This window comes from Myxocyprinus asiaticus, chromosome 11, assembly GCF_019703515.2.
Source record: "Myxocyprinus asiaticus isolate MX2 ecotype Aquarium Trade chromosome 11, UBuf_Myxa_2, whole genome shotgun sequence".
Taxonomy (NCBI): domain Eukaryota; kingdom Metazoa; phylum Chordata; class Actinopteri; order Cypriniformes; family Catostomidae; genus Myxocyprinus; species Myxocyprinus asiaticus.
The window spans coordinates 36974804-37002696 of record NC_059354.1 but is presented as its reverse complement, the minus strand read 5'-3'; the positions used below and the strand labels follow the sequence as shown (position 1 = coordinate 37002696).

At 42.2% G+C, this 27893-nt stretch overlaps 1 protein-coding gene across 1 annotated transcript in view; it reads right to left on the bottom strand.

Annotated features, from left to right (window-relative positions):
- LOC127448530 (protein mab-21-like 3) overlaps window positions 1-26782 on the bottom strand; it is a 28920-nt gene extending 2138 nt beyond the window's left edge. Inside the window, exons 1-6 of the mRNA XM_051711152.1 lie at window positions 25711-26782; window positions 25319-25459; window positions 25120-25213; window positions 23862-24143; window positions 18232-18413; window positions 2283-2477 (exon numbers count right to left, since the gene is read on the bottom strand). Coding sequence (XP_051567112.1) covers window positions 2283-2477; window positions 18232-18413; window positions 23862-24143; window positions 25120-25213; window positions 25319-25459; window positions 25711-25758 — 942 coding nt within the window. The 5' untranslated portion in view covers window positions 25759-26782. The remainder of the gene's footprint in view (window positions 1-2282; window positions 2478-18231; window positions 18414-23861; window positions 24144-25119; window positions 25214-25318; window positions 25460-25710) is intronic.
- Between the last annotated feature and the right edge of the window lie 1111 nt (window positions 26783-27893).

The window sequence follows — 27893 nt, the reverse complement described above, 5'->3', positions numbered from 1 at the left end:
ATGATGCTACCACCTGGTGCTTGGTTTCCTCCAGACATAATGCTTGGAATTGAGGCCAAACATTTCAATCTTCATTTCATCAGACCAGAGAATCTTGTTTCTCACAGTCTGAGAGTCCTTTAGGTGCTTATTTTTTTTATTATTTATTTATTTTATTTTATTTTATTTATTTATTTATTTTTTGCAAATTCCAAGCAGGCTTTCATGTGTCTTGCACTGAGGAGAGGCTTCCATCTGGCCACTCTGCCATAAAGCCCAGATCGGTGGAGTGTTGCAGTGATGGTTGTCCTTCTGCAAGTTTCTCCCATCTCCACACATGATCTCTGGAGCTCAACCAGAGTGACCGTCAGGTTCTTGGTCACTTCTCTTACCAAGGCCCTTCTCCTCCCGATTGTTCAGTTTGGCTGGGCAGCCAGCTCTAGGAAGAGTCCTGGTTATAGGACTTCTTCCATTTAAGAATTACGGAGGCCACTGTGCTCTTGGGAACCTTCAGTGCAGCCGAAATTGTTTGTAGCCTTCCCCAGATCTGTGCCTCTACACAATCCTGTGTCTGAGTTCTGCAGGCAGTACCTTTGACCTCATGGCTTGGTTTTTGCTCTAATATGCATTTTCAGCTGTGAGACCTTATATACTGTAGATAGGTGTGTGCCTTTCCAAATCATGTCCAATCAATTGAATTTGCCACTGGTGGACTCCAATCAAAGTGTAGAAACATCTAAAAAATGATCCAGAAAATTGGGTTGCACCTGAGCTAAATTTCAATTGTCATAGTGGACTAAAGCACAGAACTGGTTGCTGGTTCGATCCCCACAGCCACCACCATTGCGACCTTGAGCAAAGCACTTAACTCCAGGTTGCAAATGTAAATGTCATAGCAAAGGGTGTGAATACTTATGTCAATGTGATATTTAAGGTTTTTATTTTTAATAAATTTGCAAAGTTATCAAAAGTCTGGTTTTTGCTTTGTCATTATGGGGTATGGAGTGTAGACTGATGTGAAAAAAATAATTTAAAGCATTTTAACATAAGGCTGCAATATAACAAAATGTGAAAAAATGAAGGGGTCTGAATACATTCTGAATGCACTATATATATATATATATATATATATATATATATATATATATATATATATATATAAAACCTTGCCTTGTCTGCGAGTCATGCGCTTACAGCGTTGACAGCTTCATTGATTATAATAAGAGCAATCCAATATTCCTGACCTTGCCGCTGAAGGAATAATTTTAAGCATCTAAAGTACGATACACTTTCATCACCTCTCTCGTGTAGACGCACTTAGTATTAAGAACACTAAGTCACTTCAGGTAAATGTTTGATGTTCTTTGAGAAAATATGTTGACTCTGAGTCTTATTTAAAGGATCCAGAAATGACACTTCATTGTTTATTTTCAGTTTTTGCTCATATCTTTTGTTTTAGCTAGACTCTAAAAGTACATGCTAGTAATATTATTTTGACAGTTCTGGGTTATAAAAATGCCACTACTGGAAATGCTTCTGGGCTAGACATGTACAGTAGCATTCTAATTTCTTTGTTTTTGTTTACATTCTTGAAATGGTCTATAGTAAATGTGTTTAGATGTCAAAAGATAGCATTGTGGGAGGATGAGTGAAAAGTAGCTGTTTATGAACTGATTATCTGATTTGTGTGAAAGTGAATAAAAGTCATTGATTTTTTTACATGCTTCACAAGTTGATATGCTGGTTTTATAGAATCATGTTACTACAGCCTACCAACATTTTTTCAAAATGATTTTTACATGGCTCGTTGTTCAGTAGTGGCTCTAGTGTTCATTTCACCAGGAACAACGAGCCATGTAAAAATCATTTTGAAAAAATGTTGGTAGGCTGTAGTAACGTGATTCTATAAAACCAGCATATCAACTTGTGAAACATATAAAGCGCTTTGCTACATTTAAATCATAGTATATGGATTTTGGTTTATAGTTAATATTAATTTTGACCTTAAAAGTGTGCAAATTATTAAAGGAATAGTTCACCCAAAAATGTAAATTATGACATTATTTACTCAGTTAATTTGAGTAAAAACTATCAATGAGTAACAAATAGCTGCGTAAATAGTATTAAAAACTGTCTCCTTGTGTGTTCCATGAAACCTTTCAGGTTTGGAACAACATTGAGGGTCAGTGCATGATGACAAAGATTTCACTTTTGGGTGATCTATTCCTTTAATGAAACGTCCACAGTGTTAAACTGAAAGGTGCAGAAAAGACACAAAGAGTATATTGAGATTAGTCTAGTACCTGTAGATGGAATGCAGTGATGACAGGTTTGCTTCCAGGACACCAGGCGTCTTCATTGAGCTGTCTGACCACACGGTAACACTTCCTGCGGCAACCGCCATCCTCATCTATGTTACTCAACAGGACCTGCTCTGCCCGTGAGAATGACAGCAACCAGTGGTAGTTTGATGTGGCCATTAGATTGTATCCAAAAGGCTGTAGGGGATTTATTTAGATTAAATATTATTTTATTTTATGTCAGTAGTACTCAGGTCATATTTTGTTACCTAGTCATATATAGTTGATAATTAATAGAAACTTAATTAGATCACAAAAACATTCACTATTGTTGTCAGCTTGCAAATTAAAATTTTGGCCATACAAGTAAGGGAAATATTTATAGTATCTGCTTTCAGCTGTGTCAGTCATGGAGAGCACACAATAAGCTTCAAAAATGAAAAAGGCCTGCAATAAAAAAACAAAACATACAACATAACACACAATTCAAAAACAAAAACAAAAAAAAAGGGGGGGGGGGGATGGGGGTTATACTGCAGGCCTTCCTGCATGCGCGATCAAGCCTCTGCAAATGATCCAAAATGCAGCAGATGGCCAGTCTTTAACAAACCCAAGAGAGCGCATATTACACCACTACTTGTCTCTCTACATTGGCTGCCAGTTGCTGCATGTATCAAGTTCAAGATTCTGATGCTGGCATACAGAACAGTCACTGGGTCTGTGTCAGTCTACCTACAATCATGCAGAGCTACATTCCCACCAGAAATCACTTTCCCAGACTTTTGGATTCACTGTACCTCGATGGTGGAACGACCTTTCTCAATACCATCTGTGAAGCAAACTCCATCTCTGTCTTCAAAAAACTACTAAAGAGACAACTTTTTCATGAGCACTTGTACCCTACACACACAACACACACGCAAATCTTGGCTAGTACTTTTGTAATACAATTGAAACTTTGTATTGCAGCACTTATTGTGTTACCGTCTCCTTGATGATGAATCGGTTTTGTTGTATCCTTCCTCATTTTGTAAGTCACTTTGTGTAAAAGCATCTCCTAAATGAATTAATGTAAATAAATATACAGTAAATATACTGAATTTACTGTGGGGTCCAAAGTCTGAGACCACTAGTGCAAAAATGCTGTTTTGTAATGTAATATACACTGTTTTCATTACAAGTATATTATCAGCATAGAAGTTTGAGTGAAAAGTTTAAACATGTTTATGAAACTCAGAATTTCTCAGTATTTGGTATATTCTTTTGCTTTAATGATTGCATGCCCTCGAGCTGGCCTTGAATGCACAAGTTTGTGCAAAACCTGCTGATCCGTGTTCTGCCAGCATGATTTATGAATGTTGAAAAGAGCATCATGTTTGCGTCAACAGAAGCAAGGAAATCTGAACTTTGTATAAAGGAGTTAACATGGACAATGTCACAAATGTGTTTGCATATGTCTAGTGACCTAAACAGTGCAGAACTTTAAATATTTCTTAATTTTACATAATACATTTTTCGGAGTGACTATTTTCACCCCAGTGTAAATAGCATCTGGCACACAGTGCAGCTACTTTCACCCCAATAGTCTGGTGAAACCACAGGAATGTACAACAAACTATACAGTAAATGCTGCTGCAGTGCTGTGGGGTGTAAATACGGTGTGTGTGTGTGTGTGTGTGTGTGTGTGTGTGTGTGTACTGTTGTCCTAGCGACTGCGGTTTGAATTCACGTTTTGTCCCACTATTTTTCCCATCCGATTTCCTGTTTCCACTCTTAATATTTCCTTTAATACTACTTAAAATAATAGGTAAAATAAAACAAATGTTGATTTCATTGCAGTGATTTGGTCATGGTGAATGTCGGGAAGTGCAGAGAAGGGTTTGTTCTGGAGGCGGGGTCTGTCAATCATACTCGTTCCCACGGCACGTCATCGCTTGTGTGTAGATTGCATCACTGTATTACTGTAGTAATATTGTAGTAACCATGTTTTTGGCAGAAACCATATTTTTAATGCAATTAACCAAGGTGTTACTACAGTAATGTGTTGTTAATATAGTAACCATGGTTAATTTTGAGGTTACTGTAAATACAACAAAATACCAAGGTGAAAAACTAAGGTTATATTTTTCTAAGGTAAGGTTAAGGTTAGGTTTAGGGGTAGGGGTTATTATAGTGTGGGACTCTATATAAACACAATAAACACACTGCAGTGATGCCAATATACTGTATGTTAGTATTTAAATATGGGTGCAAATAGTATCTGACACTATTTGCACCAGGGTCGGGGTGCAAATAATATCTGCCACTATTTGCACTGGGCTGTAAATAGCAGATACCATTATTTGCACCAGGGTGCAAATAGCATCTGCCTAAATAGTTTTTGTTTGACAATTTTCAAAATCCTAATACTTTCTGTTTATTTCCAGGTTTAAATGAAAAACTCCCAGATTATCAATACAACCTCAAACATTTTAACCCCTCTGATTATGTATATACAGAAGCACACTCTTTATTATTACAAGTTGTTCTGGCAATGAAAAACCTTGCCTGACTTCTCAACCACAGTAGACCTTAGATTGTGTTAAAAAATAATAATAATAATAATAATAATAATAATAATAATAATAACTTGGGAGGACAAAAGAGCTGTCTCCACACAGGTTTACTGCCATATCCCTTTATCATCTGTTGGCATGGGTGGACAGGGTTGGGAGGGTTACTTTTGAAATATATTCCACTACAGATTACAGAATACATGCTGTAAAATGTCATTTGTAATGTATTCCATTAGATTACGCAAAGTCAGTAACGTATTCTAAATACTTTGGATTACTTCTTCAGCACTGGTAGATTTTCTCATTTGTTTTGACTATAAAAACTCTGCCAGTACAGTAAGACAAAATACACATGTCAAAAATACATTCTCTGAAAAACCTAAATATCTTATGCAGTGCTGTTTCTAAAATAAGATCAATCATACTGATCTTGTTTTAAGGATCTTTAGATATTTTACAGGAAAACAATACAAAAATGATTAGCATAATTATTAACATAATTATTTTTGCCCTAATATCAAAGATCTTACTTGAAAAAAATTAATTATGATCCAATGTGAATTTTCTTGATAAAAAATATGAGCGTGCCTGGTAAAATGTGCATGTAAAATGGCTAGAAATAGCATTTTAGCTTAGCATAAAGCTGACAAGTTACATAAGGTATATTTCTATTTCTTGTGCTCCAAACTTACTTCTCTGTCTGCTCGTATGAATGTAACACATCATAAGAAAGTGTTTCAGCACTGTTCAAATGCACTTTGGATCGCATCATTTATATGTATAAATGTTTTCCACCTGAAAGGACTAAATATTAAATGAAACAAATGACTCAGTGAAGTAATCTCTTCAGTAATCAAAATACTATTTGAATATAACTATATTCTAATTACCAATTATTTAAATTGTAACTGTAGTGGAATTCAGTTACAAATATTTTGTATTTTAAATACGTAACCCCATTACATGTATTCCGTTACTCCCCAACCCTGTGGGTGGATGGGCCCTGTCAATGCTGTAGGGACAGCAGCAGTTCACAAACTTCAGTGTCTCACACAAACGGAAGACTGGATCATCCATCTCAGTAGGGTAAAAAAGTAATCAAGTAGGGATCAACCCATAATGTTTCTCTATATAGAGTAAAGGTTAAACAATAGAAATATGATAACAAGAAACACAAAACTACTTGTATGCCAGAATGTTTCAAAATCATGTTTGACCATATAGTTGAGATGAATATAAAGTGTAGAAACAACCTGAAGGTAGCACTGGTTAAAAGTAGTTGAGAGGGGCACATGAGGAGAGTTATGGTGATATTTAAATTTTTTCCTAAAATAGACATACTGAAATAATAAATAGTCTGATTTTTAATAATAATAATTATCATTATATTTTGCACGTGCACACACCCACACTCAATGATATTGTATTTTTTACAAATATACCTCTTTGGGGCCTGGGTAGCTCAGCGAGAATAGACGCTGACTACCACCCTTGGTGTCATGAGTTCGAATCCATGGTGTGCTGAGTGACTCCAGCCAGGTCTCCTAAGCAACCAAATTGGCCCGGTCGCTAGGGAGGGTAGAGTCACATGGGGTAACCTCCTCGTGGTCGCAATTAGTGGTTCTCGCTCTAAATGGGGCGCGTGGTAAGTTGTGCGTGGATCGCGGAGAGTAGCATGAGCCTCCCGTGCTGTGAGTCTCCGCGGTGTCATGCACAGCGAGCCGCGTGATAAGATGTGTGGATTGACTATCTCAGAAGCAGAGGCAACTGAGACTTGTCCTCCGCCACCTGGATTGAGGTGAGTAACCGCGCCATCATGAGGACCTACTAAGTAGTGGGAATTGGGCATTCTAATTTGGAAGAAAAGGGGATAATTTTTTTTTTTTTAATATACCTCTTTTATTCAAGGTTTATATTTGTTATTATACTGAAAGCAAAGATGGTTACTACATGTAACCATCTTTTTATGGCAAAGGAAAGAGCAAAGCTGTGGGTCCCATTTGTCCATAAGAATAATGTTTTGATACATTTTTAGCAAATAAGGTTATTTTTTTGAAGTAACTATAATGTCATTTTTTTATTTATTGAAATATATTGAATTGACTGAAAATTTTATGAATTCACTTTTTTTATGGCTTTGAAATGTAAAGATTTCTGATTTGGCATGCTTGGCATAGAAGGAATTTAATGTAAACAGTGGAATTAAAACGTCATTATAAAAAGAATGGCATGTTATCTGTTGAAAAACACTGTTTTTCAGGGGAAAAAACAAACTTAAAATAACTGATATGTAAATTGTACTAAATGTGAGTTGCATGCCCATCCGATTTTGTGGTCTGGGTGTTTTATGGATTGCCATATACCAATTTAAGGAGGTAAATGTAACAATTTAAAAGACCCTTTGGAGTAGCATCATTTCATGAGGAGCCTGCCAAATTATGAAATGCATCCAAATCCTGCTTACAAAGTTAAACGCTGTTTATTGTACATATAAAGACCAAGAAATAGTAATGCCCTATTTAAAGCAAGATTTACTATAAATGGACACCTCAACCTTATGTATGGGAGGATTTTCATGACTATTTTCAAAACAACTTGCAAATTGTATTTGCAATTGCGTTTTCTATTTTTGGATGCATAAATTGCATAATAATCCAAATGCAATTGCAAATTGCTAATACCGTTTGCATTTTCATTTTCAAACGAACAAAGTCTGCCAAATTTCAGTTGGAAAAGCAAAGTCTATTTGCAATTGCATTTCCTATGTGTTACGAGTCATGACCCTGTCATACTGAAAAAGCAAAATCAGTTGCTCATTTGCTATTTCACGTCCTCGGAATCCCTTATGGAGCCTGCCAAAATTCAAATGGAATCACAATTCCCTTTTGCATTTGCATTTCCGATGCCTTACAGAGACACCTGTCAATCAGTTTTGGGGGTGGGAGTTTATACTGTGGGGCATGTTTGTAATTGGAAGTGACCGCATTTTAGAGCACCTGCCGCCTTGCTATCTACGGTCAAGATGTGCATTTGTGTACATTAAGCTTTCCATTAAGGATAGAAAATTAATTTGAGTGAAGATTCTCTGAAAACAATACACGCTAGTGATGTTACAGACACTGAAGCGTCAAGGCGTGTATCGAGTACACAACGCATTTCTAATGAAGCCCTGTATCGAAGCATGGATTGAATTAAGTGATGAGCTGTTTCCTTACAAAAGTGGTGTATTCAACATCTTTTTGAACATTTGAGCAAGATGGCGCCACAGATGACTGCTTCAGTGTGGAGCTCTCTATCGTTTTTGTTACTTTTTTTTGTTTGTCATGTTTTTTGTCACTCTTTTCCGATCAGTTTCACCAAGGATGAACTGCTGAATATTCTGCAGAGTATACCTGATAATGTTTTGCCATGTTTGATTATTCGGATGTTTTGTTAGACATCTTAATTGGAGGCGCAGCGGTGCTCTACAAGCTATCCAAAAGACGCAAGCGAGGGAAGCGAGCCGCGTGCTTGTGAATCTTCGTCAATGCGGATTTAGGACTCCACTGCCGAGTATTCATCTGGCGAATGTCCGCTCCCTCGCCAACAAAACGGACGAACTGCTTCTGCTCAAACAAATAAGGACTTTTCTAACTCCGCTGCTCTGTGTTTCATGGAAACCTGGCTGAATGAAGCTATCCCGGACAGCGCGTTTCATCTGCCGGGCTTCCAGCTGTTCAGAGCGGATCATGTTGCGGAATCATCAGGGAAAAGAGAAAAGGTGGAATATCAATGAAAGCTGGTTTACAGATGTAACAGCATTGAAGAAGATGTGCTGTCCTAATTTAGAAGTGCTCTTCATCAACTGTAAGCCTTTCTACTCATAGCAGGAGTTTTCCTTGTTCATTCTAGAGAATGTTTATATCCCGCCACAAGCATGCGTGAATGCAGCGTTGCAACAGCTGGTTGATCACATCACAGACACTGAACAACAACACCAGGACTCACTTATTATTATTCTTGGAGATTTTAATAAAGCTGACCTCACCTGTGAACTGCTAAAATACAAACAACACATCACATGCCCCACCAGAGACTGAACTATACTGAACCACTGCTACACCACTGTAAAGGATGCATATCTCTCTGTCCCATGTGCAGCTTTAGGACTCTCTGATTACTGTCTGGTTCATCTTCTCCCGACCTACAAACAGTAACTAAAATCAGCTAAGCCTGTAGTGAGGACTTTAAAGAGATGGACTAATGAAACAGAGCTGGAACTACAAGCCTGCTTTGACTGCACTGATTGGAGTATTTTTGAAACTGCAGCCACAGACCTGGATGAGTTCACAGATACTGTGACATCTATGGAATATTTTATTTAATCATTCAGTTAATAATTGAATTAATCTGTATGCAATATGCAATGATCTAAAAATGACAATGTGTAACAAATGTACTATGGATAACTGGATTATGAATGTTATTATTCAATATGTTAGATATTTAATCATTCATTTATTTATTTAATTATCATTTACTCAGTTTAATAACCAAAGTGCAAATCAGTGGAAAAATGCAGCTTGATGGAGAATTACAGCCTTTCTGTGAATGACCCTTTCTGTGTATGATCCAGAAAAAATGTGTGTATTGATACTAAAGGGATGATCTAATGTTTCAATAAGAACAAAGCCAGGCACTGCCTGGTACCTGCCTGAAAGAGGCAGAGGATCCATGTGCGTTAATTAGTGCTAGAAACGAGATGAAACAAATGCCTGTGGGTGTGCACACATTTCCCATCTAACAGGAATGTGTGTAACCAATGATTGTAATAAAGGAAAACATTTAATATACTAATCAATTTAATGCAGAAAGTACTGATTGTTTATTACTATAAAATATGTAACCAATGAAGTGATTACAGTATGTTTTATGCATATGAAATGAAATAGTCATGCTTTTGCCATCATTGAAGCAAGCTGGGTCAGGATGACCAGTTAGAAGGGAGACAGCGAAGATGAAACTAGGGAGGCATAAAATGATTTTATTGGATGAAGAGGCCATCACTCAAAGAGATAAGGGGGAACAGAAACTGTATAAAAAATGCATGATTCTGAAGTGTAAGTTCAGATGCTCCATGGACTTCCTCGGCTTTGTTACTCTATAATAAAAGTCTATTTTTGGAATCAGAACTTTGCACCTCTGAGACATTTTTGACTCGACTGTGTTTCGATGACTGTTGTGGGGAATCTGCCACAACACATCATATATCAGTTTCTGTGAGGATATATGCATTCCCACTAGGACATTCTTATCATTCAATAATGATTAAACCATGGTTTACAGGAAAACTCAGACAGCTTCGTCATGCCAAAGAGGATGCTTACAGAATTAGAGATAAAATATTGTACAACCAGGCCAGAAAGACACTTGACTAAGGAAATCACAGTGGCTAAAAGAAGCTACTCTGAAAAGCTGCATCTGTGTGGAAAGGCCTGAAAAGCATCACCAAGTACAAGACACCTCCCCCTTGCTCTGTAGAGAGTCAACTAATGGCTGATGAACTGAATATGTTTTACTGCAGGTTTAAAAAGCCCAGTCTAACACCCCTCTCCTGCTCTGATCTTCACTTCACACACACCAACACCTCCTGGAACCCTCCTCCTCCCCCTCCTGCTACTCAATCTACACTTATGATCTGGGAGGAGGATGTGTGCCGGGTCTTTCGGAAACAAAAGACTAGGAAAGCTTCAGGCCCAGATGGTGTTTCATCTGCCTGTTTGAAAGTCTGCACTGACCAACTGGCCCCCATCTTCACACAGATCTTCAATAGATCACTGGAGCAGTGTGAAGTTCCCTGCTGCTTCAAATGCTCCACCATCATTCCAGTCCCCCGCCCCCCCAAAAAAAATCACAGGACGTAATGACTACAGACCTGTCACTCTCACATCTGTGGTCATGAAGTCGTTTGAGAGACTGGTTTTGGCCTACCTGGAGGACATAACTGGACCACTGCTAGACCCACTTCAGTTTGCTTACCGAGCAAACAGGTCTGTGGATGATGCTGTCATTATGGGACTGCATTATATCCTGCAACACCTCGACAGACCTGGGACTTATGCAAGGATCCTATTTGTGGACTTCAGTTCAGCCTTCAATAACGTCATGCCTGACACACCCCAATCTGTCAATGGATCACCAGCTTTTTGACAGATAGGCAGCAGTTAGTGAGACTGGGGAAACTCACATCCAGGACCCTCACTATTAGCACTGGTGCTCCTCAGGGATGTGGTCTCTCTCCAATGCTCTTCTCCCTGTACACGAATGGCTGCACTGCAAAGGACCCCACTGTCAAGCTCCTGAAGTTTTCAGATGACACCACAGTCATCGGCCTCATCCGTGATGATGACGAGTCTGCTTACAGACAGGAGGTTGAACAGCTGGCTGTCTGGTTGGGTCACAACAACCTTGAGCTGAACACGCTCAAAACAGTGGAGATGATGGTGGATTTCAGAAGAATTCTGTTATATGTCCTATTATTTATATTTATATTTATACTCTTTCTTTGTTTTATATTCTATGTTTCACTGTAATGTTCTGTGTGCACTTGTTCCTATCACCCCCCCAAAAAAAATTCCTTGTGTACGTGAGAACCCTTGGCAATAAAGCTCATTCTGATTCTGATTCTGATCATGAAGCATCTTCTCCATATCCATTCAAAAAGAACTTCCTTTTGTCTCCTCATCAGTGTACCGCCCATAGAATGTCTATGGGACCACCGTGTTGTGCTATTCTATGCTAACCTTGCAGGCTTCATTTTGTAAGGGCTCTGGCCTCACTTTCTGTCCAGTCATGTGAGTGCTTCAAGTTTAAGTATAATTAGAAATGGCCTTCATATTACATTATCATATATCCTGTCTTACAAATATAAAAACCACAAAATAAGAAAACACACGATTTACTTGCCTCAAACAACTCATATTTATGTATTATTTTTATTATTTTTATTATTATTATTATTACATTGCATCAGATGCATTCTTATTGAAATGTATTGCCACACTTTAATGCGTGAATCATATTTTATCAGAAGCTAAAATGAACACACTTAGTGTTGTAAGGCTTTTATTTGTGCATTATGGATTAAAACTTTAACAGGCACTCCATCCAACGGAGTTGCAAACCCAGGTTTATGACTGCTTTATATCTGACCAACCGCCAGATGGTTTTCATTACTCCCAAGCCTTTGAAAATTTTCCTGAAACACTCAGCAGAAGACATCAGAGCTTCACTCAGCTTTGTTTCCCATCCCTAGTGGACAGTTTAAATAAAGTAATGTACACAAATGCACATCTCCTTCTTGGCCATTGTCAGCAAGGCAGCAGGTGCTCTAAAATACAGTCGATTGTGACTGACGTCACTTCCAATTACAAACATGCCCACAGTATAAACTCCCACCCTCAATACTGATTGACAGGTGTCTGTGTAAGGCATCGAAAATGCAAATGCAAAAGGGAATTGCTATTCCATTTTTTTAAATTTTGGCAGGCTCCATACGGGATGCAGAGGAAGTGAAATAGAAAACGGGTAATTAATATTGTTTTTCAATATGACAGGGTCATAAATCGTAACACATAGGAAATGCAACTGCAAATGGACTTGATTTTTTCAACGGAAATTTGGCAGACTTTGCACGTTTGTGTAAATGAAAATGCAAACGGTATTACTGTGGAGCGGGACGTGGTCGTGTGACTGTCACTGGGGAGAGAGGAAGCGATAAGGGCCATCACCTGTTGATTGTTAAAATTAAACACCTGTGTCTCATTTCAGTGACAATGGAGACGGGCTTTAAAAGGCCGCCGGAGCAACAGACAGACAGAGAGAGACCAGAGATGCTGTGTGTGTGCGTGCTGTGAAGCTGAAAAGCCAATACTTTGTTGTGAAGCTGAAAAGAAATTGTATTAAAAACTGACTCACGTGGACTGTGAAACCGACTCCCGTGTCCTTCCTACTCAAACCCCTCTACACTGGTGCCAAAACCCGGGATAAGGAAGAAGACTGGTCACCATGGACACCTCACCGCTGGGCGAAGTCAACTGTTCCTTGGCTAGCATCCAGGAGACTCACCAGCAAGCTCTCCTTGAACAAGAATGCCACTTCCAGGAGCTCCTCTAAGCACAGGCAGAGGATCGGCAGGCCTTACAGAGCTGGCTAGCTCCAGGCAGATCCCCCGCCACGACCCTGGAGGCAGCGATGAAGCCGCAACTCTTGCTCATGAAGATGGGCCCCTAAGACGAGCCGGAGGTGTTTGTGAGTTTCTTTGAGCAGTTAGCCACCGCCTCCGTCTGGCGCGAACCCAGTGGGCACTCCACCTGCTGCCGCTGATTTCTGGGGAGGCCCAGCTCGCGGCGCAGCAACTGCCAGCTGAGGACCGCCTGGATTATGTGAAGCTGAAGACTGCTGTCCTGCAACGGGTTGGCTGCACCTCAGAACAACACAACCAGCGGTTCCGCTACCTCACCCTGAGCGATGCTGCCCATTTGCATTTGCCCAGCAGCTCCGTAATGCCTGCCAGAAATGGGTGCTAGCCGAGGAAGGCCGTGGCAAGGAAGATGTAATCGAGCTGATGGTGCTGGAGCAGCTAACCATTCGCCTGCCCTAAAGAACTGTGGACTGGGTCCAGTGCCATCGCCCCATGTCGCTGGATGAGCCGTCCAGCTGACCAAAGCCCACATGGCGGCCTACCTGGAAGCCGGGGAGCAGTCCAGATCTCTCTCTCTCCCCCTCTTGCTCCTCCTCCTCTTGTTCCTCCCTCTCCTCCGTCTCCTCCGTCTCACCCTATACCCACTCCATGGAAGCCTGGACCGGTCTGTCGGAGTTGTGGGGGAACCGAGACACGCCCTAAACCGGTGTCCAGCAATGGAGGTGGAGACGTGTCCCCAACACTCCACAGACTGCACCCGATCGAGCAGGGACATACTGTATACTGATAAAAATGAAGGGGCATACATACCAAGCTGTGGTGGATTCGGGCTGTGATCAAACCTCGATCCACCACGGCTTGGTTCATGACGGGGATTTTGGGTACAAAACAGAAGATGATGGTGAGGTGTGAGCATGGGGATGTTCACAAATATCCGGTAGTGACAACCATCATTCAATTTCAGGTGGTAAAACATAGAGTGGAGGCTGCGGTTAATTCCCGCCTTACCCATCGACTGATTCTGGGGACAAATTGGTCGGGGTTTAAAAGATTATTAAAAGTGTTGTATGTGGATGGGACCTGCAAACCGAAATCTCAGTGTGCGATGTGTGACATGATGGCTGGGGAGGCGGAGCCGGGGCCGTCCACATCTGCTCAGCGTCAGGATGATGCAGGAGGGGAAATCCTCCGGCACTCCCATCCTGAGGAAGTTCCCGGAGGGAGATTTCACTCTAGAGCAGTCGCGTGACGAAACCCTTAGGCACGAGTTTAGGCACGAGTTTGACCAAGTGAGAGTAATCAATGGCCAGCAGCTCCAGCCTGATGTCGCCCTCACATATCTGTATTTTTCAATTATTAGGGACCAGTTGTATCGAGTGACGCAGGACACTCAAATGTATGAAAATACAATGCAGTTATTAGTCCCGTAATCCGATGGCGGGTCACTTAGGCCCGCGTTTATTGGCCAGGTATTCGCAGGGATGTACGCAGATGGTGTGCGGCATGCCGTGAATGTCAGTTGGTGAATCCAACGGCCACCCCAAGAGCGCCATTGCGCCCATTACCATTGATAGAGGCCCCCTTCGAAAGAATTGGTATGGAGCTCGTTGGGCCATTAGAGCAGTCAGCACACAGATATCGGATTGTATTAATCCTGGTGGATTATGCAATTCGATATCCAGAAGCAGTGCCTTTATGCAACATCTCAGCACACAGTGTTGCGGAAGCACTCTTCAAAATTATCTCCCGGGTGGGAATTCCGAAAGAAATCCTCACCGACCAAGGCAAAACTTTTATGTCACCTTCACTGAGAAGACTTTATGAATTGCTGGGGATTCAATCAATTCGCACCAGCGTTTATCACCTGCAAGCTGACGGGCTGGTGGAACGATTTAACTGAACCCTGAAAAATATGATTCGCAAGTTCGTACATGAGGATGCTAGAATTCGGGACAAATGGCTGGAACCCCTATTTTTTGCAGTCAGGGAGGTCCCGCAAGCCTCCACGGGGTTTTCCCCCTTCGACCTCCTGTATGGACGTCGGCCCCGTGGGGTGTTTGATGTCATATGGGAGGCGTGGGAGGAAGGACCTTCCCAAAGCAAAAATGAAATTCAATATGTCCTTGATCTTCGAGCAAAGCTACACACACTGGGTCGGTTGTCACAGCAAAATTTGCTCGAAGCTCAAGAGACACAAAGCCAGCTCTATAATAGGGGTGCCCAGCTACAGGAATTTGCACCGGGAGATAAAGTACTTGTATTACTCCCCAGATCGAGCTCAAAATTACTCAGCAACTGTCAAGGGCCCTTTGAGGTTACACAGCGAGTCGGGGATCTCGATTATGAGGTTAAACGAATGGATAGAGGCGGAGCACGTCAAATTTACCACCTCAACCTCCTCAATTTTATTTGACACTGGATTTAACAAAGGGATATTGGCAGATCCCCTTAACTCCATTATCCAGAGAGAAAAAGAAGTTTTCCACACCGTTCGGATTACACCAATTCGTCACTCTTCCATTTGGTCTGTTCGGGGCTCCCGCCATGTTCCAGCACCTCATGGATAAGATTCTCCGAACATGTGGATAAAGCTGAGGTGGAAAGTCAGCTAGAAGAGACTTTTTCCTCCTGCCCCAGCATGTGCAGCTTTGGTGTTTAGTGCTGTTGTTAATAAGAACTTGAAGTTGCATTCTATGATAAACAGTTGCCTTTCTTTACAATCTTGTGAGTATAAAATCCTTTGTTGGGTGTGTGCTTATTTCCACCCCTTAACATTTATGGAAGCAGTAGAGAGGTGGGCGCCATTTTTGTTGTTAACCTTTTTTCTCCTGTTTATGGCTAGATAGGGAGTGAGGCTAGACTTCTGTTGTTTATTTTCTATTTCTTTATTTGTAAGGGTAAATAGTTTGTGCCTCCCATCAGCTAGACTCTTTTTTGTTTATTATTTTGGCCTGGTCCCCTCTTAAAGTATTAATGCTTCCTTTTGTGTTCATAGAAAATAAATAAACTTGTAACTATTATTGTAACCTGTTGTGGTTGTTATTGGCTGGGACTGGAGTGAAGACCTCCATATACATTTCATTTAAATAATTTTGTTCTTTATCACTTGTTAGTTTTCTCCCCCCCACCCCTAGACAGGGAGGAAACGTAACATGACTTGGGTCAAATTAATAAGACCGCGGCAATAGCAGCCCGCCCATGTCCCAAGACCAAAAAGGAGGTGAGACAGTTTATGGGGCTGGCTAGCTACTACCGAAGGTTTGTGCCTAGTTTTTCTGATGTCACCAGCCCCTTGACTGATCTCACTAAAAAGGTGGCACCAGATCTGGTCCAATGGACGGTGGCAGGCCAACAGGCTTTTACAAGAGTGAAATCTGCACTCTGTGGCGGGCCGCTTCTACATGCTCCTAACTTCTCTCTCTCCTTCATTTTCCAGATAGATGCATCAGAGAGGGGGTTGGGAGACATGGAGGGGGTGGAGCGGCCCGTGCTGTACATTAGTCGCAAGCTCTCTTTGAGGGAGACTAAGTACAGCACAATCGAGAAAGAATGCCTTGCCATCAAATGGGTGGTCCTAACCCTCTGCTATTACCTGCTGGGGTGGGCCTTCATCCTCTCCTCTGATCACACCCTGCTTCAGTGGCTCCTCCGTATGAAGAATACCAATGCGCAGATCACTCGTTGGTAACTGGCACTTCAGCACTTCAAATTTAAGGTGGTCCACAGGCCAGGCCACAGATGGTTGTGGCTGATTTCCTCTCCAGGAACGGGGGAGGGGGGTGTTAGCAGGCCGGACGGGGCCCGGGCCTGAGTTGGGCGGTGGGTGTATGTGGAGTGCGACGTGGTCATGTGTCTGTCACTGGGGATTGTTAACATTAAACATGGCACGATGAAGTAGGGGCTGTAGAACCCCTTCTTCATCTCGGCTGGAGGGACCAGCTCTATCGCGTCCTTCTGCAGAAGAGTTGCGATCTCCGCACAGAGGGCAGCGGCGTTCTCGCCCCTCACTGAGGTGAAACGCACTTACCTTGCTCCGTATACCCAGCATAGGACTGGTCAGCGATGGGGGAGGGGGCTGAGCGCCCTCGCAGCTCGTCACAACCGTCTGGCTGTGGGTGTGCCACGGCCAGGTGCTCGAAGGCGGGGGGAACACATTCGTAGCACCCTGGCTGCGAGTGATAACGACGGCCATAAACACCAGCTGTGTGACCCGGGGAGTGAGGAAACTGCTCTTTCTTTGAAAATGTGGGCACCGCAGCCCCTTGGGCGTGCGGCGAAAACAAAACAAAAGGGAACACAGGATTCTCCTCCCGGCCCTCCACTGGGGGACGGAGTGGTCTGGATACCAGCTCAGGGGTTCCAGCAGGCCTCTTCTTCCCTGGGTCATCCATCTCAGGGGCACTTGTGGGCCTTCCTAGGGCTCTTAGTGCCGGATCGTGAGACAGGGGGTGTCAGCTTCCTGCGAGGGGCTCTACGCCGGGGCCGAGCGGTCAGTTCTGGCTAGGGCAGAGCCGCCTGAGTTGCAGCCACAGGGGGACGAGCAGACGGGGTGCAGGACCTTGAACCGTGCCGGGGCAGGATGTGTTGAATCGCCACCGTCTGCTTCTTCACCACTGAAAACTGCTGGTGGGGGTATGGGGAGTGGGACGTGGTTGTGTGTCTGTCACTGGGGATTGTTATATTGTTATTGTCATCTCGTTTCAGTGATGACGGAAACAGGCTTTAAAAGGCTTCCGGAACGACAGACAGACAGAGAGAGACCAGAGACACTGTGTGTGTGTGCACTGTAAAGAGTTTAGTTGTGAAGCTGAAAAGCCAATACTTTGTTGTGAAGCTGAAAAGCAATTACATTAAAAATTAACCCACGTGGACTGTGAAACTGGCTCCCGTGTTCTTCCTACTCAAACCCCTCTACAATTATGCTGTTGCATTTGGATTATGTCACAATTTATGTGTCCACAAAAAGAAAATGCAAATACAGTTTGCAATTTGTTTTGAAAATAGTCCTGAAAATCTTTTGATAGGTTATGGTAGAGTTCTATGTCTTCTAGGGAAAACAAAAAACAAAAAAACATCACCATAAAAAAAGGTTGGAGGTTGCAATTTAGATGTCTTTTAATAAGAGTTTTGGATAAAACAATAAAATAATCCCAAGAAAGTTAAAGGGTTAATAAGAATTTGATATTGCTGATTATTTTAGTGCATTCCCACTGACCTTAATGCAGTGCGCACGCTCTATAGAGGGCCATCTCCGAAAGAGGCGGGGCCACCGAGCTCTCTTTGGCCAGCAGTTCATTAGCTCCACTGTGGGAACCAGATCCGCCTCAATCTGTGCCTCTGATGTTTCCACAGTAACACGCACCACTGACCCAACCGACTCCATCACGCTTACCTTATCTGACACAGAAAGGCAAAAATAAATGTAAGATACATGGGAAAATTTTAATGAGGATAATTTATTATGTCTAATGTTATAATGCTGTTGCATGCAGTCTATATACATGCTGTTATACTTTATGTATAGTGCACCCATATAGGATATGTCCCTGGATCGACATTTGTATCAACCAATTATATTTAAAAAGTAGGTTAGAGTTACAAACAGGGTTTGGCTTATGATGTTTTTGATACAAATGTTATTCCAGGACCACAAATGACCTACTCGGCTAAATCACACAATGTGCAATATACATTATATGGCGTATGCATGTATGGATGGATTTCTTAGTATAGGCTACGTGACTGTGTGTTTAGATATGTGTTTACCATTAACACATTGAGCCTGCAGCTCCAATGAGGTAACAATGATTCTAAAAGCCATGCTGTCAGATGTAGAGCTTTTTAAACACCATACTAATTCATGCTAAAGATTTGTTTTTTTGTTACAACTCATCTATTTTTCATGGAATCTCCACATAAAGCTGCATATACTCTCTTACTGATGGAACATTATACACATTGTAGAGACACTAAGTATTATATCACCATCCCCAAACAACCTTGATACTTTATTTTATGTAGATTACCTTCCTACAACTACATCACCATGGACTCCAAGTCAATTAATCTGTATTGGGATAATAGTTTGTATAACATAATAATAATAATAATAATAATAATTATTATTATTATTATAATTCCAGTCATATGTGAACACTAGAAAAGGATAAAAAAAATCATTTTGTTAACACTTTACAACAAGGTTCCATTTATGAGCATTAGTTAACAACATTAGGTAACATTAACTAACAATGAACAATACTTATTAAGCATGTATTAATCTTAGTTCATGTATTTCAGCATATACTAATACATTTTATAAATCAAAATTTAAAAAAAATTTTTTTTATTAGTTAACATTAGTTAATACACTATGAACTAACATGAACGAACAACTAACAATTGTATTTTTATTAACTAAAATGAACAAAGATTAATAAATGATACAACACATACTGTATATTGTTATTTGTTTGTTTATGATACCTAATGCATTTACTAATATTAACAAATGGAACCTTATTGTAAACTGTTTCCATAATTTTTATTCAGACGGATTTGCTAATGAATGATTCAGACCAATTTGAGAACCAGTTTGACCAATTCAATTAACGATTCAATTGAAAATAACTCTAAAGAACTATTCGCTCACAAATTGAACATTACTATCGCTTTGGAGCATGTATTATCTTACTCTCGCTTTACTCAAGTGCAATATTAAGCCGATGTAATATTTGAATGACGTTTAAGACTTCATTCATTTCCATAACATTTTAAGGCCTGGAAAACACAATTAAAAAATTCCCTGATATTTCCATGCTTACCATGACTGCAGGAAACCTGACAGGATAGAAATGTAATTTCGAAAACATCACGGTTACTGTTGTAACCTCCATTCCCTGATGGAGGGAACGAGACATTGTGTTGATGTAGTGACACTAGGGGTCGCTCTTGGAAGCCCCAAACACCTCTGATCTTTGAGAAAAGGCCAATGGGAATTTTCATGCCACTCCCCCAGACATACGGGTATAAAAGGAGCTGGCTCGCAACCACTCATTCAGGTTTTGCAATGAGGAGTCGAGACAGGGTCCCGGCCATTTCAACGAGTAGTACAGCATTGTGGCAAGAGGGACACAACATCTCGTTCACTCCATCAGGGAACGGAGGTTACAACAGTAACCAAGACGTTCCCTATCTGTCACTCACTCGATGTTGTGTCAATGTAGTGACACTAGGGATCCCTATACAAAACGCCACAACTGGCTGAACCAGGGACAAGACGTATCTACAATGGGAACAGGCCGTGCCAGCAGCTGCCTTTTCTCTCTTTTTTTTCTCCCCATAGAGTGAAAACTTTTTTCAGCTGGGGCCATATGTATTCGCGTCGGGGAAGGAGTTCTTCTCCAGGAGGGAAAGATACCACTGAGACCACATCCTACCCGAAGGGGAGATTAACATGTGGCAAATATGACACATGGGCTTGCCAACCACACGTGGAAGAGGTGCTGTGGTAGGTCCTACCTGGAGGGGAGGAGCTCTACAAACACAGCGACCAGAGGCAGAGGGGGCTCTGCCCAAGGGAGATGCGGATTTACCAACAGGGAAACCGTACTGCAGAAAATACATCACAAGGGGTTATCACTGGTAACCAGCACATGTGGAGCACCTAACGCAGTACAGGGCATCCTAGCACACGTACTGGTCCCGGAGGGGAAAGGCGCTGTGCGCAAGCGGTACACCCGGCCAGCTGTCCCGCAACTTACCTGTTCATACCTGACAACACACGGGACGAAACCGGCTCAACCCGGAGAATGGAAAATCTCGTAAAGGTATTGGGTGATGCCCAGCTTGCTTCTCTGCAGATGTCTGCTAAAAAGGTGACATTGGCTAGTGCTCAGGAGGATGCCACACTCCTCGTGGAGTGTGCTCGTAACCCCAAGGGGGAGGGCACGCCCTGGGCCTGGTATGCCAAAACGATGGTATCCACGATCCAGTGGGCAAGCCTCTGTTTGGAGACAGCATTCCCATTCCACTGTCCACCAAATAAAGTGCTGCTCAGAGCATCTAAAGCTCTGCGTGCTATCCAAGTAGATGTGCAAAGCACACACAGGACACAGCAACGACAAGGCTGGGTCTGCCTCCTCCCGGAGCAGCGCTTGCAGGCTCACCACCCGATCTCTAAAAGGAGTCATGGGAATCTTGGGCACAAAGCCCGTTCGGGGTCACAAGACCATGTGAGAGTATTCTGGACTAAACTCCAGGCAGGTGTCACTGACAGAGAGCACCTGCAGGTCCCCAACCCTCTTGATGGACGTGAGCACAGTCAGGAGGGCAGCCTTTAATGAGACTGCCTTTAGCTCAACTGACTCCAGGGGCTCAAACGGGGCCCAACAGGACCACAGAGAGATCCCACGAGGGAATGAGGCACGGCCTAGGAGGGTTCAACCTCCTGGCGCCTCTCAGGAAACTGATAATCAGGTCGTGCTTCCCCAGGGACTTACGGTCCACTGCGTCGTGGTGCGCCGCTATAGCGGCCATGTACACCTTCAAGGTGGAGGGGGACAGCTGCCCCTCCAGCCTCTCTTGCAGGAAGGAAAGCACCAACCCAACTCTGGGGGTCTTTGCCTCAGGAAGCACACCAATTTGTGAACAAACACCACTTCAAGGCATACAGCTGCCTCATAGAGGGAGCCCTGGCCTGAGTGATTGTGTCTACCACCGCCGGTAGTAGGCCACTTAGATCTTCCGTGTCCCATCCAGGGGCCAGACGTGGAGATTCCAGAAGTCGGGGCATGGGTGCCAGATGGTGCCCCGTCCCTGAGAGAGGAGGTCCTCCCTCAGGGGAACTCGCCAGGGAGGGGCTGTCACGAGGAGCATGAGTTCCGAGAACCAAGTCTGGGTGGGCCAGTACGGCACCACGAGGATAACCTGTTCCTGTGCCAAGGTAAAACCGAGACATGGAAGTACGCGTCCTTCAGGTCTACCACTGCGAACCAATCTTGATGCCAAACGCATGACAGAATGCGTTTCTGTGTCAGCATCTTGAACGGGAGTCTGTGCAGGGCCCAGTTCAGTACTCGCAGGTCCAAGATTGGCCACAACCCACTGCCTTTCTTTGGCACAATGAAGTAGGGGCTGTAGAACCCCTTCTTCATCTTGGCTGGAGGGACCGGCTCTATCGCGTCCTTCCGCAGAAGAGTCGCGATCTCCTCACGGAGGGCAGTGGCATTCTCGCCTCACACTGAGGTGAAACGCACTTACCTTGCTCCGTATACCCAGCGTAGGACTGGTCAGCGACGGGGGAGGGGGCTGAGCAGCTGAGTGGGTGTGCCACGACCGGGTGCTCGAAGGCGGGGGCCAGAGGGCGAGATCGGTCACCGAGCCCAGCCCCTGCATCACTTCGGGGTCAGGACTACCCACAAGCAGCTCTTTCAATGCTTTGGCCTGGTGTACTTGCAGGAGGGACATGGCATGCAGGGCGGAGGCGGCCTGTCCAGTGGCACTGTAAGCTTTGGCCGCCAGAGACGACGTAGACTTACAGACCCTGGAGTCTCGGGCAATTCTGCCAGGTGGCGGCGTTTTGCGGGCAGTGAGAGTGGACGAACCCAGAAATCGGGTCTGGGCAGTAAAAGGTGCCCGCCACGACTTCGTGAGTTCTTCGTGCACCTCCGGGAAGAATGGGACTGGGGCAGGGCGCGGCCGTGAGTGGCGCTCCGAACCCAGGATCCAATCGTCATGCTGCGAGGGCTCAGGGCAGGGTGGAGGGTTCCACTCCAGCCCGACGCTCGCGGCGGCCCGGGCAAGTATGGTGATCAGCTCCACGTCAGCCTCAGACTGGGCGACCACACCCAAAGGTGGAAGCCCAGTCGAGACCTCAGCATCCGACTGCGCCAACCCGCTCTCCGATGCTGCGATCGAGAGCTCATCCTGTTCACGAGCTCTGAAAGAGACATTAAACTCGCCCTGAGGCGAGCTGCCTGTCTCATCCCAGAGCTCGACCGGTGCAAACGAGCATACCGGGGAATGGGAGGTCTGCGGGGGATTACCTGGCAGAATCACTCCCAATGAGGTCCCCAAATCGCCCCCAGCGCTAACTGACCTGGCCTCGTACCCGTAGGTAGAAGGCCCGGGGAGGGTAGAAGGAAAGCCATGACCGCAACTTTGCCATGGTCATGCTCTCGCAGTGAGGACATGAGCCAGCCACGAATGCCGCCTCAACATGATTATGGCCCAGACACGTAAGACAGCGCTCGTTGCCGTCAGAGTTGTCAGAGAGATAGCGACCGCATCTAGGAACTACACACAGATGGAAAGGCATCTTTAAAAAGACACTCTCCGTCAGTGTGCAGTCTTTTAGAGGAAATATACTCTGTTTCTGCAAGAATATATACTCTTTCAGCTGTCAAAGCGCCCAGGGGCATACTCTGCATCAATCGCGCAGAGGGGGAGAAAGCCGCTGAAATGTGCCGTATATCCAACAGCATACACTTCTTGATATGAGGTGAATGGAATGGCAGTGGAACTCGCTGCTCAACACCACTCGGCTCCGAAGAAATAATCTAATTGAGTGGTTGCGAGCCAGCTCCTTTTATACCCATATGTCCGGGGGAGTGGCATGCAAATTCCACTCGCCAATTCCCATTGGCCTTTTCTCAAAGATCAGAGGTGTTTGGGGCTCCCAAGAGCAATCCCTAGTGTCACTACATCGACACAACGTCGAATGAGTGACAGATAGGGACCTAGTCTTACTTTCTACAGAAAGAGAGAGTAAAAGAGAGAGCTCTTTCCAATGTGTTCTCTCTTTTACTGTGTGAGTAAACAAGTGGACACTATGAATACTCTGACTTGTTAGTCCACAGGTCTTTATGGATGTCTCCAGATGCTCCTTGAAAACATTCACCACCTTGGCTGGCACAATATCACCCTCTATAGTCATGCTGGCATCATGCCACTCCTGACTTGTGTTGATGAAACTCTCCAGTTCAAGCCACTGGTGGAGCTTCTCTGGCTCACGGACAGGCGAGAGGAGACAAGAGCCACTCAGCATGTAGTACCGCCACTGTCGTGTTCGCCTCTCCTTAAAGCCCATCAGGCCCCGCAGAGGCACAGAGATCAGGAACAGAGCACCTGAAGAAATTAGCAAATATCAAAATCCAAATCTAATAGTAAATCCACAATCCAATGCATAACCAGCAGGACACATTTAACACTTTGTGAACGGACAATGTACTATATATATATTCTCTCATCATTTACTCCCCCTCATGCCATCCCAGATGTGTATGACTTTCTTTCTTCAGCTGAACACAAACGAAGATTTTTAGAATAATATCTCAGCTCTGTAGGTCCATACAATGCAAGTGAATGGTGATCAGACCTTTGTAGCTCCAAAAATCACATAAAGGAAACAGTAATCCATATGACTCCAGTGTTTAAATCCATATCTTCAGAAGCAATATAATAGGTGTGGGTGAGAAACACAACAATATTTAAGTCCTTTTTTACTCTAAATCTCCACTTTAACTTTCGCTTTCAGATGTGAAATTGAAACTAAACAGGGACCACATTTGACTTTCAGATGTAAAAGTGAAAGTGGAAATTCAGAGTAAAACAAGAACTTGCAATTTGATCTGTTTCTCACCCACTCCTATCGCTTCTGAAGATATGGATTTAACCACTTGAGTCTTATGGATTACTTCTATGTTTCCTCAGTCACTATTCACTTTCATCGCATGGTGGCTGAGGCTGTAATTCTACCTAACATCTCCTTTAGAAATCTCCTTAGTGTTCCATTGATGAAAGTAAGTCATACAGGTTTGCAACAACATTAGTTAAATATGTAAAATAAGTAAAATATGACGGAATTTTCATTTTTGGGTGAACTGTCCCTTTAAGGAGCTATTTATATCTGACTGTTACAAATGACTTTCATTGCTGTAACCTAATGTAGTAAGGTTGATTTCATAGATGTTACCATGCATGAAACACATTTTTAATTTACCTGACAAGACATTTTTTTTTATTTACAGTGAAATTATATTGAGGCTAAATCCATGTTATAGAATAACACCAGTTAAAATGATACTACAGATTACAACTTTGCTGTTTATATGAATTTTTCTTACTTGGATGGCTGGGTTGAATGCACATTTTCCCTGGAGTAACGCAGCCCATTTTGACACTAATGCTGGCTGATCCTAAATACAACCACAGGAGTTATGATGTTATAAATGCATTCATAATTAATAGTAATTATTTGTCTGATAGTCAATAGGCCTACATGAAGTATTTTGTTTAATTACTTTGAGTCTGGTATTGTGAACTCCAGAGTTTGCAATGGACTGGAAACGAGCATCCTTTGAGCTGACCTCAGCTGTAAGATCTTTTATGATTTTCTGCACTTCTTCTACAGACTTTGAAACCAGTCGATGTCTGAGATCCACCTGACAATAACACATTTGGCCATCAATAACACAGCGGTACGAAATTAGCATCAAACACACTGAATAAAATGTCCACAACAAAGGGTTTGTTAACTAGCCAAACCAGCATAACATTACAGAATAGATATGTACTTTTGTACTTATGTACTTATCTTTTAGCTATCTGATTTTTTTTTTTTTACTGCAATTAAAGTCATATAAGTTTGAAATCACAGTACATTAATGAACCCATGACAACAGAAGTAGGTCACCTGATTTTGTAAATAGTGGTCCAGGTCTTCATCAGTGAAGTTGGTCATTTTGCAATATCTCCATTTGTATGCTCTCAAAATGTTATTTGAAACTTCTATTGAGCCGCACAGCTTAATGTGTTGAGGTCTGTACGGCCCTTTTTGTGGTTCTTTTGTGACCCTGTGTATGTGTGACACAGATTTCGCTGAGGGAAAAACACTTCAACAGAGAGCCATTGATCTCATAATATTGATTTCTGAGATGCTAAAAAGCTCTCAGGCAGTCAAGTTCACCAATTGCTTATATGGCAGATCACTCTGAAAAACAGTTGCAATTAATATTTCATTAAAATTAATGTTCCAAAACAAGTGCTTACATTAATTGACCTCTTTGTAAATTGGATAAATTATGTGTCTGAATATGTCCTATTGATGTAAGCCAATTTCAGCTAAATCATAAAGAGGCCAGTTTATAAATAAAGCATATTGCACATTCAGAGGGTCATTATCACAAAATATTGCTAATTGCATGGCTAATTAGAAGATCATCTCTCTTCCCTCCATCACAGACATTTACACCACACGCTGCATCCGCAAAGCCACCAGCATTGTGTATGACCCCATGCACTCCTCACACAAACTCTTTTAGTATGTTTTTTAAGCGATTTAAATTATGGGGACACTAGAAATGTCCACATAAACCACATTTATAGCATAATACCCTTGTAACCTAAAAAAAAGTCCTCGTAAACCACTTAAACCTGCCCACACACACACACACACATTCACACTCAAATGAACACCATTCCACTCTCTTTGCGACTTTTGCTAATTTCTTTCTTAAATTGCTGTGAAAACACTGTAAACAAATATTGTATTGACCATCTACATTTTTTTTTTTTTTTTTTTTGTTGCTGCTAACTAGTGTATTATGTTTACATTTTACAGCATTTATTATTATATTGTAATACCTTTGCACTTTATTCCACACCAGAACTGTGTACTGGTTGGCACAGCACTGTCCTTTACTGTACCTATTGTCCTGTTTTAGTAATTATTGTACTGTCTTGCGCTGTTTGCACATGTGCACTTTATGTAGTCCTGTGTAGTTCTGTGTAGTCTTATTTATTTCTTTGTAGTCTCATGAAGTTCTGTGTTGTTTTTATGTAGCACCATGGACCTGGAGGAATGTTGTTTCATTTCACTGTGTACTGTACCTGCTGTAAATGGTTGAAATGACAATAAAGTCACTTGACTTGACACTTGACTTAATTATCAAATAAATAAATAAATGGGCATGAGATATTTATTTGAGTAGAAATGATTTCATTATATGAGATTGTATCAAAGAGAGTGATTCAACAGACATAAGACTAGCACAGATATATAGAAAATTGCTTTTCCGGGACAACAGACAATTTCACAGTGTAGCGGTCATTATACAAAAATATTTAACAGCAGAATTCCACAATTGACCAAACAGAAGAATAATATTGGCTACTATTTCCAGATAATATACTATCAGGAAGAGAAGTGTAAAATACTATTTACAGAAAGACCAGGGGCTTGTTCTATATTACATCATAAATCACTACCTAGCAACAGTAGGTATTTTCTACACATTACCTCTCCTAAAGTGAACTGTGCAATTGCCCTACTAATTCATGCAAGTGCAGTGAATTGTGGTGAATGAATTTGTGATGATACACTCAAAAAATAATTTTAAGATTTACACATTTCAATTTCACAACACAATTCCATCAAATTGTATTGTATAATGTGTACATTTTTAAATGATTTTTTAGTGTATTGTCACAAATTCATTCACCACAATTCACTGCAGGTGCATGAACTGGTAGGCCTGTTGCTGCACAGTCCACTTTAAGAGAGGTCATGTGAAGACAGTATGGAAAAGCACTGTGTGGTGTCATTTTTATATCACCAGAACTTGAATTTAAAAGGCCTCTGAATCCATGATCTTGAAAAAAGACTGGGTGTGATTTGATGTTATCAAAAAATGTTGCTATTAATTTTAAATATTTGAAAATATTTTGTGTGAATTCACCTCCAAAAAATTCAGGTTGTGAAATTCAAGTTTTTATTATTCAAGTGGTGGATTTCAGGTCGTGAAATTCAGGTCTCAATATTCAGATTGTTGAATATGAGTTGAAAAATTCAGATGGCAAAATTTGAGGATGATATCT